The 16,246-nt window shown below is 39.4% G+C and overlaps 1 protein-coding gene across 12 annotated transcripts in view; it reads left to right on the forward strand.

Moving 5' to 3' along the window:
* The window catches only part of epb41a (erythrocyte membrane protein band 4.1a), a 157,972-nt gene that overhangs the window by 136,665 nt on the left and 5,061 nt on the right, over positions 1 to 16,246 (forward strand). For 9 of the 12 annotated variants that reach the window (XM_044170557.1, XM_044170560.1, XM_044170561.1 and 6 more), the window contains 4 exons: positions 2,655 to 2,783; positions 4,937 to 5,053; positions 7,775 to 7,855; positions 8,462 to 8,581. In XM_044170557.1, coding sequence (XP_044026492.1) covers positions 2,655 to 2,783; positions 4,937 to 5,053; positions 7,775 to 7,855; positions 8,462 to 8,560 — 426 coding nt within the window. In that variant the 3' untranslated portion in view covers positions 8,561 to 8,581. Of the gene's footprint in view, positions 1 to 2,654; positions 2,784 to 4,936; positions 5,054 to 7,774; positions 7,856 to 8,461; positions 8,582 to 11,318; positions 14,693 to 16,246 lie in introns of those variants that run through there. The other 3 variants (XM_044170558.1, XM_044170559.1, XM_044170567.1) reach the window with 3 other exon arrangements.

The raw sequence follows: 16,246 nt of genomic DNA on the forward strand, positions 1-16,246 counted from the left end.
CGTGCACCCCACAATGAGAACAGTTTGTTTCAATTTTACTTGCCTCAAAACATGGAAGAACAAACTAAATTAACTGCAGTCTGCTGTCAGAAGAGTATATTAACCATATATATGCATTGTGATTCATATCTTGTGTTTCATCTTGCTATATTTATATTTATTTCCTGGGATGAAAGGAGGCCGTGCACGGAGCTGAAAAAAGGTAAGCTTGCACCTTGAGGAGCTGTAATGCCGGTCGAACGCGATCGCCAGGGAGAAGACTTTCAACATTTTAACGACTTCAAAATTGTCTTTATGTAGTTACACCCAAACACAAGTTGTTGAGTGACATGGGTGAATTCTGTCCACCGATGGCAGGCAAAGCCATAAACAAGCGTCCAGTAATGAAGTTTGCTGGTGAGGTGAACGACAGATGAGACAGTCTTCAGAGGCCGACAGTATTCATGACAATACACTGTCCTCTGGAGTTCACACAGATATATAAATTTAAATTCTATTTAAAAAAACTAACCTTCAATCCTTGAAAAATCCAGAATGTATGAACATGCAAATATTGTTAATTTCAAAAGTTTAACTGACACAAGATGTCTCCTACTTCACTAAAAAGTCTGCTCTCAGTGTATGTGCACTTTAGCAAAATTAGCACACAAAAAAATACAGTCCATAACTTCCAATAAAAATCTAGTTGGGATTTTGTCCAGAGGGCTGGAGGACACTCTCATAAGCGACATGATGTCTGCGAGTTCAGGCAGAGTAACAGCAGAAAAATGTCTAGTTTCACCTGAATCTTTTGTTTCCATGATGGCCCAGTAATCAGTAATCAGGCCTATTGTTTTCTGGCTGCACCTCCCTCATCACTGTTAAGTACCTGATTAGAAACTCAGGAAGACTCCTTCCTGAGGGCAGGGCTTAAGTAACACAGAGTAGCTTAAATTTCTGAGTTATCAGACCATTTTCACAATTGAGAATGGGAGCCGAAACGTCTTGATTCTGAAAACAGTGTCCAGATGACTATGACTGAAACCTTTTCTAGAATATAACTGATCCACAGTCTTAAACAGGAATCTGGGGTTGTGCTGATGGGCAGAAATAAGTGCAGAGAAATGGCATGTTCTGGCATTCTTCACCATCCTTTTATAAAAGGCGTAATAACTCTTTCATAGACACAAAGTGGAAACACATTGCCAGGAGAATTGAACAGTGTACAGAATTTTGAGGCACTATGCTAATTAATGACACGTGTGTACTTAGAGACAGTACTAGCAGCCTCTAATTCACAGTTGAAAACAATGCATAGGTGATCGGATACAAACATGTCCCTGATTTCCACAGATGGAGTTTTCAGGCCCAGACTAAAGACCAGGTCTAAGGTGTGGCCACGGGAATGAGTTTGGCCAGACACATGTTGTTGTAAGTTAAAAGAGTTAGTGATATTTAAAAATCAGCAGCAAGGGCATTAGAGGAGTCATCAACATGAATATTAAAATCACCACAAAGAAGAATTCTATCATAATTTAACACAAGACTGGATAAAAACTCAGGGAGCTCCAACAAGAAGGAGCCAGCTGGTTTACTGGGGCGATAAATAATAGCAAATATGACCGGGAGGGGGCCGCCAAGTTTAAACATGAGCACTTCAAAGGAGGAAAAAATCATTGCAAGCTATGAGGTTACACTTAAAATGCTTCCCATAGACAGCAACAAGGCCCCCACCTCGATCACAATCCCTAGGGCGGCTAAAGCAGTCATAATCAGGAGGGCACAACTCAGCCAGCTGACTGTGATCACCAGGACGTAACCAGGATTCAGTTAAGAACATGGAATCTAAATCAGTAGAAGAGATAAAATCATTTAAAATAAACGTTTTGTTAGAGAGGGATCTTACATTGAGAAGAGCCATCTTAAAAAGTCTGTGCTGGGTCAGAGCTGACGTTGAGACTGGAGGTAGGGTTCTGGCCTGTCTCTATATTAAATTGTTATTATTGCTGTGTCGGCTGTGTCTGTTTTGCATTAAGGACCTATGCAAAATTACCACAGGAATATTAAAAGTAGCAGCACTATGATCTGTCCACAAGGGGGAGTTAGTGACAGCAGAGGGTGCGTGGCTGTTTATGGTGGGCAGAGAAGAAGAAGAAGAGCGAGGGGAAACAGGTGATGTAAATAGTCAACTACATGATGAGGACAGCACAGCGAGCTGCAGGTTAGCCGCCAGCATGCAACTACCTGACTTGTTTGGGTGAAGACCTTCTCGTGCAAACAAGGAAGAACGATCCCAAAATAAATTAAAATTGTGAATAGAACCATCGTCATGGGTGCTGCAGACACACTGGAGCCAGGTATGAAGGCTGAGGATCCAGCTAAAACGGCTAATTCCACGACCCAGTTATAAAACACACTTGAACAACCATCTGTGTGTGAAATAAACCTTTAGTTCTTATATGGGCTACATAGAATGACTTAAGTTACAATAGTAACTTCATGAGTACTCTGTTTCTCAACTTGTACTGACATTACGCATTCTTTAACAAATGCAAAACTACAGTAGTTACCTCAGCAGTCAGTATTAATGCATTTACATGCCTGCGGGACAGAGAGTTTTGTCTTGATAGAGCACTCAGAGAGTTTGTTGCTGACTGTTTATCTGTTCCCTCCAGTCTCCTGTGCTAAAGACCCAGACCATCACCATCTCAGACATCACCAACTCCCTGAGAGGAAGTGTGACCTACAAGGACATCCCCTTAGTTCACACTGAGACCAAGACCATCACATATGAGTCAGCACAGGTGAGGGGAATTCTGGCAATTGCACACAAAAAAATAACATTTCACAAAGTATCTCCAGGCCTTGATTAAATACAAGTCTAGATTGTTTCACCTTGTGTGCAATGCAGTTATTTTTAAAGCTTTGCTAGTACACATGTTGACACACTGTATGGTCACTGTAGAAGACTGGCCTAGTCTGAAATTTTGGCCCTCGTCTGATCTCTGCCAGTTTGATAAAATAAGTCTAAGTTGGGGTAATTCACTAGACTATGAAATTCCATTTTTTCCCCATCCATGGCTCCTTTCAGTCAGGAGAAATGGTCATATATTATGCCCAAAGATGAACCCACTAGAGGGCCCTGAGGCCCTAGTTGGAGTAGGATATCTCTGCAGACCGGAGACTTTGAATTGGTGGGGTAACTGTCAATTATTTTTTAATTTGGCCAATCAGAATCCTACAATGCTCTGTCAATCACAAACAAATTTCACCAGTAAGTAGCTTGAACCAGTTGGCAATTCGGCTAATCATCTTTCTCATAGGAGAAGGGGAAGGTTCAACACGAAGAAGCAAACCTACCTTGTTTCTCCATGTATAGATCTGAAGTTTTCAGCTCTAATCAATGTATCAAAGTATCAACATACAGCAACATTATTAATCAACATTTTAAAGTGGAAGTAGACAACTTTTGATCATAAGAGAATATAGTAACTTTCACCGTCATAAGTTTTGTTGGAAAGCTAGATACTGGTGGCTAATGAGCTACCACAGGCTGTATGCAGTGAACTGCAAGCTAATGTTAGCTAACCACTATGGGAAATTACAGTAGTAGGCTAACATGCTAGAAAAGCAGTAGAAACCGTGAGTGCAGTAGTGCCCTTGCCTTACGAAAATCGGAACAAACTGAATTAGGCCTTGTAAATCTAATATGAGAGAAGATTCAGCAACTGGATTGTTTATTTCTTGTCTCAAATTTGTTCAGACCCTGTTTGACAATTAACTTTTCAATTGTAATGCTGATACAATACCAAGACAATGAGTTTCAGTACCAATACCAAAACAGTACTTACTTTGAGAAATATAAAAACGTTTTTCTACTAAACTGTTTTTTTTTTCCATTTTTCTCAAATATGAAAATAGTTTAAACAGAGTCATACAATAACTTTATCTGAATAAAACAGCTTGTAACTGAAAACTTTTTATTTAGATCAGAAAATGTCAGATTATGGAATGAGACAATAAGATTACCAAGTTGATCAGATATGCAATGCCAGTTTAAGGAGTAGTGCCTCTACCCTGGAAATTCAAACAATTCCTCGAGAATGTGAAAAAAGTATGAACATGGGCAGTGCTGGGAGGGGGCGCAATTGGATAGACCTACAACCAATCAGAGAAACAAAAAGTGTGACGTTACGTAGCGCTGAGCGACGGGGCAGTGCTTGGTCCATTTTCAAGCAGGAAAAAATGGCAGCCTGGTCACAAACTTTCTCAAATTACAGCTAAACAGTACAGTAAAATGTGTTTCTGAAAACGTTTTTAGGCAATACAATGAATCTTGATTCATTTGATCAACACTACCTAGTTTGACAGTTTGAGTTTTATGAGTCTGCATGGTGCGTTGCGCTGGACGTACCTGCAGACTGGACGTAGGCCCAGACCTACAACCAATCAGAGTAGCGAAACGTGTGACATGTGACTTTTCAAAAAGGAGTTGGTAGGGAGGGGGGGTTAGTTGGTGACGAAAGCTGCCACCATATACGTCACCTGCCTCCAGATCAGCCAATAGCAAAATCCAATTGCAATAGCCGGGTTTCAACCTGTAGAGGGCAGTCGCTATGCATATTTATAACACAATATGTAGAATTCAAATACTGCACTAAAATGTAAATCTAAAAAGATTTGGACCTCAACATCAACAACACTACTAAATACTCATATACAGTGGTTTTCAGCTGAAAAATATTTTGGGGTTTTAGTTACTCTGTAAGGCACATTTCAGTTGGCAACAAAAAGTTCTGAGGTTTAATGCTTAGCTCTAATTCCAGATAGGATTAAGATGTCTTTAAAAGTCTTATAATTATACAAATTACAAATCACACATACAAATAATAGATTATAGAGATAATTGCACGTGTTTAAATGGATTCATTTGAGGTTCTTGTGTAACACTTAAAAGGTGTCTTTCCCACAGCCGGTGGACAGCGTGGGAGAGAGGGACTCAGGAGTGCTGCTGAGTGCCCAGACCATCACCTCAGAGACCATCAGCACCACCACCACCACCCAGATCACCAAGGTCTGCTCACTTCACTAACAGCTCCCGAGTCAGTCACTACCACTACTACTATCAGTACAGTAATTTACCACCATGCTGTGAAGGATCCCTACTTTAAATCATTTGGGCCAGTGGTATTGACCCTTTATGACACACAGCCTGCCACTTCTACTCAGCAAATCAATCAATCAATTTTGGTTATGATATTGGGTTTTAATGTGGTTGTACACTCATAAGCCTGATGTGAATTGTTTACATTGCAAAGAAAAAATCCTTTTCTCTCTTCCTTGCACCAATTGAATGCCAAAGTAGCGCCCTGGTTACCTGGCTAGCCTCTGTTCCACTAGCCTCCACTGCACAATGTGTTTTTCCTGTGGTTTTCTTTCAGTGGTCTTTGAGAAAATTTTAAACATAATTCTGGATTTTTGTCCATATTAACCAAATGGGTATCTGCTACTGAAATTGCAGGCAAAAAAAAAAAAAACTCAGGTAACCAACTCAGTTCTTTTATTGTATGCAAGAATGAGATGTTTCTGTTTTTTCTTGATTTTATTTTTGTTTTGTCTGACGTTTTTTTGGTTTTTATACCAGGATCGTGAGAGAAACCGCATTTCATTCAGCTGTATTTTTGTTGGAAAGACAAATAAATTTGAACTTGAACCTAAAATTTGAGTACCTCATCAATTTAACAAAGATTTAAGAACTATGATTTTGTAGGTTTCCAAGAACTACAACTGCTAGGAGGTTTAGATAGCCATATTATTAAAACATTGTGCATTGTGTAGTTGTTGGACACTAACAAAATATTATGTCTTTGTTAAAACTGCATGATGCTGAAATGTACAGTAGTAGATACACATTTGTTTGTCAACATGGGCGCCTGGTTATTTTTTAAAATGGGGAGCAAAATCAGAAAGATACATAATTGTAAAATGTAATTTACAACAAATGTCCTACATTTCTACACCATCTAACCTGACAACAACAATAGAGGATAATTTCCAAAACATAAAATAATCATACTTTAGTATAGATCCTACTTAATCTTACAGTTAGATGAATATTAATGACACATTATGAGATTGTGTGTTTCTCACTTTGTTGAATGTAACTGCATGGCTTATAAAATCCCATTTGAGCCAGTTGTGGTGGAGCAGGGTTGTATGGAAAACATGCTGGACAGGAGGTGCGTGCTCCAATAGAGGTTTGGGAAACACTGTTTTAAGTTAGTCTGCTGTTGTGTGAGGCGAGGGAGCGAGTGGGGCAGCAAATTAGCCTGAGATGTGATATATAAAACATTTATTATTACTTGTTTTGTCGGTTGCTGAAAATAGTAAAGTGATTACTGATATAGGCTGCTTAAATATAATCACCTGATTGCAGGGACTGTATGATGATAAGTTTATTTTAAGACAAAGTGGGGTAGCAAGGAAGGAGAGATGCGAGACATGTGTGAGGTGAAAGGAACAGGTGCATGTTGGTGTTCTAAAGCAACTAGAAGTTAATTATTGTAGTTTGGCTTATTTAATCTGCTTATCAACACAGTCAGCAGTTGCAGCAGTGGCAGTGACACACAGCTCATGGAGGCAATTAAGGTACTTTAAAACCCTAAGCATCCCATTGGCAGAATTTGCATTAAAAAAAATCTCTACTGAGTCATAACTCAGTCAAATCTGAACTCACAGACATGATACACATATTTTTACATTCAGTCTTACACTTCCGAGAATATCATTCTTTACAATGTCCAGCATGAATAAACTTCCATAAATCCGCTTAGAAATCATAGTCAAAAGACTCCTTATAGCTCCAGAACTTGCCTGAGAATCATCACATTTTTAAGTTTTGTTCAGTATCAAAGTAATGCAGTGATAGTTATCTGTACATCCATGGGTACACTGCAAACAAGAACTGTTAATTCAACATACTTTTAATGGTGCCAATTTTCCAAAAGTTCTATAACTAAATCATTATCCATGCACACCGTGTCAGACTTTGAGATCCCCTGGTCTAGGGGATTTAATTACCACTAAGCCTTACAGCTGTACGAGCTACTAAAAGGTCACACACTGAATGCCTTGATTGCCAAAAATAAGAAAGGGTGTGGGCCTTACCTGCTGTGGCTCCACTCGTCCCCTACAGCCCACTCCAACTCTCTTCTTGTGTTAAAAGCCGTGCACAGAGCTTGCCGTTGGTTTCAGTTCTTTTAGATTAACAAACAGATGCAGACAGAAACTACACCAGAATACTTCAGGGATGAAGGTTGTCATTCATTGTCCATCATGGTCTCAACAAAAACATTCCTCGCTATCCGCAGATCGCCACTCTGAGTCCCTCACTAATTTGGATATGTGCACATTCTTCACCTTGCTGTTACCATTCAGCAGTCGTGAGTTTGGTACTGATACTACTGATGAATATCCCAAAACATTACAAAAAAATTGGAGGATATCTAAGGCATAATTAATACCAGCCTGCTGAGTTTACCAGTTGAATCTGGTACAACCAGTAGAGATACATTGTGTATCTCAGCAGTGAGTATGTTTCAGCATGACATGCTGCCAGTCTAGTTCTTTATTTTTTCAGTGTAATGCATGTACGCTCTCAAATTATAAAATAAGACATTGATTTACCAATTTATGCATGTCTCTCATTCAAAATCACATAGATAATAAAGATGATTTTTGGTTCTGCATGTTTTTCCTAGCTTGTATTTTAGCTTGTGTCATGTCTCTGTTGTAGACGGTGAAAGGAGGGATCTCTGAGACTCGCATTGAGAAGAAAATTGTCATCACTGGAGACACTGAAATTGATCACGACAAGGTGAGGAATGTAAATGATGGAAGAAGAGAAGTATTTTTTCATGCTTTACTGTTCACACTAAATTATGTTGTTTTCCTCAAAGCTCTTGAGTAAGCAGGTGGTTTAATTTAATAAGATTTCTGCTTGAAATGCAGATGTACCTGAAAGGTGAAGCTGGAATTATTTGTATGCTTAATTTGCCTCATAGAGCAATTGCGTTCATATATTAAGTAAATCTGTTCAGCATGCATGGGACGGCTGTGGCTTAGGGGTAAAGCAGGTCATCCACTAATCTGAAGATTGGTGATCTTGGCTTCCCCCACCCTGCATGTCAAAATGCCATTAGGCAAAATACTGAACCCCAAATTGCTCCTGAAGGCTGTTCCTTCGGTGGTTGAGTGTGTGTGAGTGAATGATTAGTTTCTTTGTTCTGATGAGCAGTTGGCACCTGCCATCAGTGTGTGAATTGGGTGAATGACATGTAGTGTAAACCACTTTGAGTGGTCGGAAGACTAGAAAGGCATTATACAAGTACAGCCCATTTACCATGCCAAGTCATTTTAATTTAAATCATTAATGATGTTCTTCTTAACAAGCCTGGATTGTTGTTCTTCCATCACTCCTCAGGCTTTGGCTCAGGCCATTAAAGAGGCAAAAGAGCAGCACCCAGATATGTCTGTTACCAAAGTGGTTGTGCACCAAGAAACAGAGATCACCCCAGAGTAAGACGGACTGATCCTTTGGAAGGTGAGTGCCCACCCTGAACTCACCTTCACCCACCCTTTACCATCCTTTCTCTGGTCAGACTGAAACTCTTGACATAATAATAAATCACTTGCTGTTCATGCAGATAATGTGAAGATCCTATGCCCTTACTATAAAAGGATCATATGACAAGGCCAAAAGGCCAGAATGAGGAGAAAATAGCATTATTCAGAAAACTGGAAGTACAAAAGCTACTTAAGCTAGCATGGTCTCACAAAAGGAACCTGTGCCCTAACCCTAACCTCCCTACTCCACCCACTAGAAGGCCAAACAATAATAATGAATAAATACTGTACAACAAAAGTGATGTGAAAAACTTCTAATTTTGAATTAATTTATTAATCCTTGTAAGTAAAATAAGACACTTAGCTGTAAAGTCCATAGCAGGGTTGGACAATGTCGGACAAGACCAAAATATGTAAGAGTATGATTAGCTGGTGACTGCTTACATCTGTTCCAGGAATTACATGTCTTAGGATAGATTTTTGCTAGTGTACCAGTACAGTTAACCTTGAAAAGAATCTTGCATTGTATGTCAGGCACACAAGGAAAAGAAATGAATCAAATGTAGAATGTGTTTCCATATGTTATCTGGTATTATTGTCCTATTCCCTTGCTCTTATTTGTCTTTAAAATGAGTTGTGGAGATGGAGTTCATAGAGTCAGTGGAGTGATTTACAACTGAGGTGAATCTTTTTGATCTCGGTTTAACAAGAGTAAGTAAGTTTATTTATATAGCACCTTTCAAGAGCAGACATCACAATGTGCTTCACAATAAAAGACTTCAAAATATAAGACAAAAAGCAATTAAGAGACAGAGCAGCATACATTAAGTGCAGAAATCCAGCTAAAAACACAAGGCATAACAAAACTAAGCAAAAACAAACCAAAAAGTCTACACAAATGGGTCTTGAGCTACTTTTAAAAAGGTGTCCACAGATCTTAATTCCAATTGGAGAAAGTTCCAAAGTTTAGGAGCTACAACCTCAAAAGCACAGTCTCCTTTCCTCTTGAGCCTGGGCAAGGAACAACCAACAAACCCTGATCAGAGGATCTCATATTCCTACTGGTATTATCTGGCTACAGTAGCTCTTTATTGTAGGCAGGTGCCAGGACGGGAGGAAATAAACACATGCATAATCATCTCTGTATCAGCTCGGGACACAATGGGCCTAAATTTAGCAATGTTACTCAGCTGGTAGAAACAGGAGCAAACCAAACAATATGCATGCCGGTCAAGACTCAAAGCCTGGCCCATAGAAAAGCCTAGATTACGGAGGGTAAAATTACAGAAGAGAATAAAGAGCCAAGACTTAACATCAGCTAGGGCAGAAATAAGAACTTCTGTTTTGTCAGTATTTAGCTGTAGAAAATGATCTGCCATCCAATCTTTTACAGAGTTAAGGCAATTCAGTAGAACAGACAGTTTTGAAATATTTTGTGGCTTAAACTAAAGGTATAATTGAATATCATCTGCATAACAATGGTAGGAGATACCTTTAAAATTACTTATTATCTGCCCGAGAGGAAGCATGAACAATGCAAACAGCATCAGACCCAGGACAGAAGATCCTGTCTGAAAGGTACAAGAAGAATCACTCCAAAGCTGATCCAGAGATACCCACCCACTGCCTGAGCCTCTCAACCAATATACAATGGTCCACAGTATCAAAAGCAGCACTGAGATCCAACAGTACCACTGCAGAACATTCTCCTGCATCACCGTGCATTAACAGATCATTTGAGACTCTGAGAAGAGTCGTTTCTGTTGAATGCAACTGACGGAAACCAGACTGAAACTTGTCGAAAATGTGGTGCTCATCTAAAACAGCTGTAACCACTTTTTCTAAGACCTTAGCTATAAAAGGTAATTTAGAAATAGGCCTGTAGTTTTGAGGCAAAGAAGGGTCAAGATTTGTTTTTTTGAGAAGTGACTGAACAGCAGCTTGTTTGAAATAAGATGGGACATGACCAGATGTTAGATGATTATAGACAGCACACAAGGACCAACAAGTCAATTACTGAGTCCTATTGATGTTGGATGAAATGTCTAATTTAAAAGGAAATTAAAAAAAGTGCAACTTTTAAGAGAAGATGAAATTGTTTCGACAGACCAGGATAACCATTGTTGTAAAATTCTTAATAGCTTAATAGCAAATAAATGGTTTGTTAAACACCAGTGATAAAATATTAAAGGTAATGGAGTTATGATTAATGAGTGGTGGAGACTTGTGAAGATAACAGCGCCAATTGGGCCCATAATGGAAATTCTTTCACTCTGACTTTAGTCCACACACAAATTTGATTAATGTTGTGTTAATGTCCATTAACATTGAATATAAGTGGGTAGTCTTGTTGAAGTTGAAGAATTGGTTTTCTAATATGTGGGAGATTTTTGCCCCATAGAAAAGACGACAGATTGATCTAGCAGTGCAAAAACAGTATTTTCTAAAATTATTTTCAAAACACAACTTGTATGTGCAGGAAAACGTCAGGACCACCACTCCATGAATTTGATTGCCATCATGATCAAAATCATGTGGCCCCCCACTAATGACATGTGCGTTTTACAATTTTCAAAAAGGGGATTTTTTTTCCTGGAAAATGTCTTTAAATTAGGTTGTAGTAAAGTGCTCTAACATAGAATGTGCATGTCATAGCTCTCTCCTCAGCCCTCTGCTTTTCATGTCTCCATCTGTGATTGTGCTCTACCCTCCAGCATCTTTCATCTGTGTGTGACGGTGTGGAGACTGATGCATGCAGACAACACGGTCTTATATGCACACGGGAAAGACACTGAACAAGTTGCTGCCAAATTATCATTAACAATGGACAAAGTTGCAAAGTGGCTTAGTTACTCATGTCTCACTCTGAATATTGAGAAAACAGTGACCATGTATTTTTTGACTAAACAAAGGGTTTTTCCAAATATTTATGTAAATGGACAAAAGATAAAAAATGTATTTTAAATAGTTTGTGAGTTTAAATATTTAGGTATTACTCTAGATTCTACTCTTACATTCAAAAGGCATATTAAAAAGATGTGCCATGTATTGTAATATAACATAGCTAATTTTAGACATGTGCTATTGTGCGTGTGTGTATGTGTGTGTCTATATGCCTGCGTGGGTATCAATAGGTTGTTGGTCCATCAATAGTGAGATGATAGGTTTTGCTCTATGTTTCATTGTTTCCTTTCACCTGCCCAGGGACTCACAGATGGAGATTGGCTAGTAGCTAAATCTGGTACAAAGCATCTATTTTCCATTAATTAATGTATTTTGTACATGTCCCTGATATAAATAAAATTAATAAACTAAACTAAGTTTTATGTTCCAACTATCATGTATGTACTAGTACCTCCCAATGTCTGAGGTTGAAGACATAGCACTGCAGGCAGCTCCAATAACCTGCGAGAGCCCAATCTTCTTAGAACACTGAATTAAAATAGGGGCAGCAGAGGGCCATACTGTATTTACTGTCGGCAGTCTACACTGTAAATCTGTCAGCAACTTCTAACTGGGTCTTCTTTGACCAGCAAACAAAAAAGCATGCCTGCTCTCTGGTTCTGAGGTTTCCAGTTAAATCCTGTGTTTAGCTGTGACTGGATGTAGACTTTTACTTGGAGAAAGCCAGAAAGTCCTGAGGGCCAGATTTACTAGGGCTTTAGCACCAGATGTGATGCCTTCTGCCTCTAACACGTGCTCTATTTACCAAGCAGATGCACCAGGCTGGAGTCACAGTTTTTGTATCATTTTTGTGAGTGTGCAAGGTGCGTCACTCCCCTCATTGCATATGCATTTCAGGGAGGGTCATGAAAATAAGAGGAGGAGACATGTTAACAGAGGTAAATGGTAAATGGACTATACTTGTATAGCGCCTTTCTAGTCTTCCAACTACTCAAATTCACACACTGATGGCATGCTAACTGCTCATCAGTTAAAAGAAACTAACTAAGCATTCACACACACTCACACACTGAAGGCACAGCCCTCAGGAGCAATTTGGGGTTTTTCAGTGTCTTGCCTAAGGACATTTTGAATGTGGGCTGGGGGAAGCCAGGAATGAACAACAGGTGGAGTTATACCGCCGTGTTGTGGAGGGCAGCACCAGGCACAGTCCAGGAGCTGACTGTGTAATGAGCTGCTGTCTTAATAAATGCTAGCAGATGCTGAATACATACAGGTTGTAGTTGCAAACTCACTGAAAACTGCAGTGCACATTTGGGCACCACCATTTTCTTTATGAATCTGGCCCTGACAGTTTTGCTTTAGAAGATGCCTAATGGCAAGATTTCACTGAAGTGACTACACACATTACATTGTTCTAAATTAACCCATAATGAGCCACTGAAGTAATGATAGAAGCCACCACTGTAATTACACCAGAAAAACAATTACTGGCTATAAGGAGACTAAATAGAATGATGTAAACATGGTGATGATGATAAGCATGACATAATAAAATTACATAGGTCAGTATTGTGACTCAATTGATACTTAGTCACTGCTTAATATCCAGCTATATTACACAAGCACGATGCAAATTAAAATGTGTATGTACTGTGGAAGTTTAAAATGTGGGGTGTATGTATAGTTTGCTCAAGTCAATATGAAACAAGGTGCCTCAGCTGCATGAGGTATGTAAAATAATAGTGCCCATGTGGCTTTAATTGTGGCCTTGTTTATGTGATGTTAAAGGGTCCAAACTGGGAATCTGGTGCTGATTATCCAGCTGACAGGCTGGTATGTAAACATAGCAGCCAGAATCAGTGTCAGAGATCTGGATCTGAGAGGGAGTGCAAAAATTAGAGACAGACATGGTTAGAATAAAACAAACAAACAAACAACAAAACTACCAAGCACCTCATAATATCACAACTACCCTTCCTGAGTTGATGCTATGTTTTAAAAAAATGAATAAATGGAATCAACCCTTAATCATGCTATGTAGGAAAGCAGGAGATGCATATGCATAGAAATAATATTGAAAATAAAGGCCTGTATACTCTTTTTTTGTCTGGTAGAAGTACAGTACCTACAAGGAATTTGACTGAATAGACAGGACTAATTATATTCATGTAGCCTTTTGACTATTTAGGATGTGTTTTGAAGCAGTTTTTGTGCGTAGTAAAAAAATATGTGTAATGCAGAGGTGGAAGCTGTGTTGGAATCCATGTGCTGAAGTTCAATAAGAACAGTCCAAAAGGAGCATAAAGCCAGGCAAAAGGTCAAAACCACAAAAACAGTCCAAAGGCAAACAGGTAAAGGGGTAATCCAAAGGCAGGTGTCAAAAGGCAGGCAAGATGGTCAAACGCAAAAGCAATCCAAACAGGCAGCCAAGTCAAAAATGGAAATCCAATAATCAGTAATCAGAGAAAGCAGGCAAATGGTCTTACACAAGGTGAATGGATAGTAGATACAAAACGCTCGGTAAGGCAGTAGAACTGGCAATACTTCGCAAGGCCTGTTTGGTCATGCCATGCTTAAAATGGCTGCCAAACAGGAAGTGACTGTAGAGTGAGCAGAGGGAGTGGCGCACAGTCAGATTTCAGGCGAGGGCTCCCTCTGCTGGTGTGGCATTACAATATGGTACTGGTATAAACAATAAACAAAAAATGTTTCAACATAACGGGTCCAATATACGTGGTCTGTTGCGAATTTGTGAAGATTGGCCTGGGCTGACATTAGATTCCCAGCCTGAATTATTATCCCTGATACACTGACATCCCAGTATCCCTGATAGAGGCCTATAGGTCTATAGGTGTAACGTCATCAGTTACGGCTCAATTACTGTTCCAAGTCCACATTTAGCGAAGTTCAAATGATCAGAAGTGTTCTTGCTCTGCCCATTTTATCCAGAATGCTTTGGGAGCTGACATGTGTGTTAACATAAGTATCCCAGCATGCATTTTGCATTAACCAGCAGTAATGGCGGAAGAACATGAGCCAACCCTACAACTGTTATAATGTTTGTTCTACAAGTTTCAAGGACTGCCTTCTTTCACCTACATAACATTGCAAAAATCAGGCACATCCTGTCTCAAAATGATGCAGAAAAACTAGTCAACATATTTGTTACTTCTAGGCTGGATTGTTGCAATTCCTTATTATCAGGCTGCCCGAATAAGTTCCTTTACACTCTCCACTTGATCCAGAATGCTGCGGCATGTGTACTGACAAGAACTAGGAAAAGAGATCATATTTCTCCATTATTAGCCTCTCTGCACTGGCTCCCTGTAAAATCCAGAATAGAATTTAAAATCCTTCTCCTCACCTATTAAGCTCTTAGTGGTCAGGCACCATTGTATCTTAAAGACCTCATAATACCTTATTACCCGACTAGAACACTGCACTCCCAGAATGCAGGGTTACTTGTGGTTCCTAGAGTCTCCAAAAGTAGAATGGTAGCCGGAGCCTTCACTTATCAAGCTCCTCTCCTGTGGAATCAGATCCCAGTTTGGTTTCGCGAGGCAGACCCCATCTCCACATTTAAGAGTAGACTAAAGATGTTCCTCTTTGATAAAGCTTATTGTTAGGGCTGGCTCAGGTGAACCCTGAACCATCCCTTTGTTATGCTGCTATAGGTCTAGACTGCCGGGAGACTTCTCCTGGCAGTCTCTCCTCCTCTCCCTCTCCATGTGTGTGCATTCTTATCCCATTAATGTATGTTACTAACTCGACATCTTCTCTCTCCCATAGTTTTCTGCTTTCTCGTCTCTCTCCTTCTGTCGCTTTCAGCAGTTATTTCTACCTCCAGAGCTGCAGAGACTGGATCTGTGGTTGTGGGCCTCCTACTGCTCCTATTTTTCTGCTCAACAACCACACTACAATCATTATTATTATTAGTCTTATTACTATTATTATCATTATTATTCCTATCATTATTATTACTAGTATTGTTTTATTAATATTACCACTACCATTGTATTATTATTATTTTAAAATCCTATGTGGAATTTGCATTGTGCTACTGTATGCTCTCTCTCTCTTTCAACCCAACACGGCAGCGGCAGATGGCCGCCCACCCTGAGTCTGGTTCTGCTCGAAGTTTCTGCCTCTTAAAATGAAGTTTTTCCTTGCCACTGTCGCCAAGTGCTTGCTCATGGTGGGATTTGTTGGGTCTCTGTAAAAGAGTACGGTCTAGACCTGCTCTATAGGAAAAGTGCAATGAGATAACTTCTGTTATGAATTGGCACTATATGAATAAAACTGAACTGAATTGGACTGAAAGTGTTGTGTCAACAAATTTAGTTTTAATATAATTTAGGCAATAAATTCACCATTTAGATTTCAAATATGTGGGTTCAACTCAAGTTCAGCTTGCCAATTTCAAAGTCCAAGGAACAAGAGTTCAAACTGCGCATTCTCTGAGAAATTTTTGTTTTGTTAGTTTGTTAGCAAACTCAGTAGCATTACTTGTTACTAGCAGTGGAGGTTAGTAAGCCAGAGCTACTGTCATGTAAGCACTGGTGGAATTTATTAAAACTTTGTTCCAGAATACAATTTGCACATATAGGGTGTAATTAGCTACCTACACCCAGAGCATACCTCTTCACTACCATTTAATCATCCAGGAAACTGGCTTTTTTTCCAGGAAACAGCAGTTGTTGCTGTTAAAGGTGGCCCAACCAGTTATTAGGTTTAG

Source organism: Siniperca chuatsi, linkage group LG17 (assembly GCF_020085105.1).
Source record: "Siniperca chuatsi isolate FFG_IHB_CAS linkage group LG17, ASM2008510v1, whole genome shotgun sequence".
Lineage (NCBI taxonomy): Eukaryota > Metazoa > Chordata > Actinopteri > Centrarchiformes > Sinipercidae > Siniperca > Siniperca chuatsi.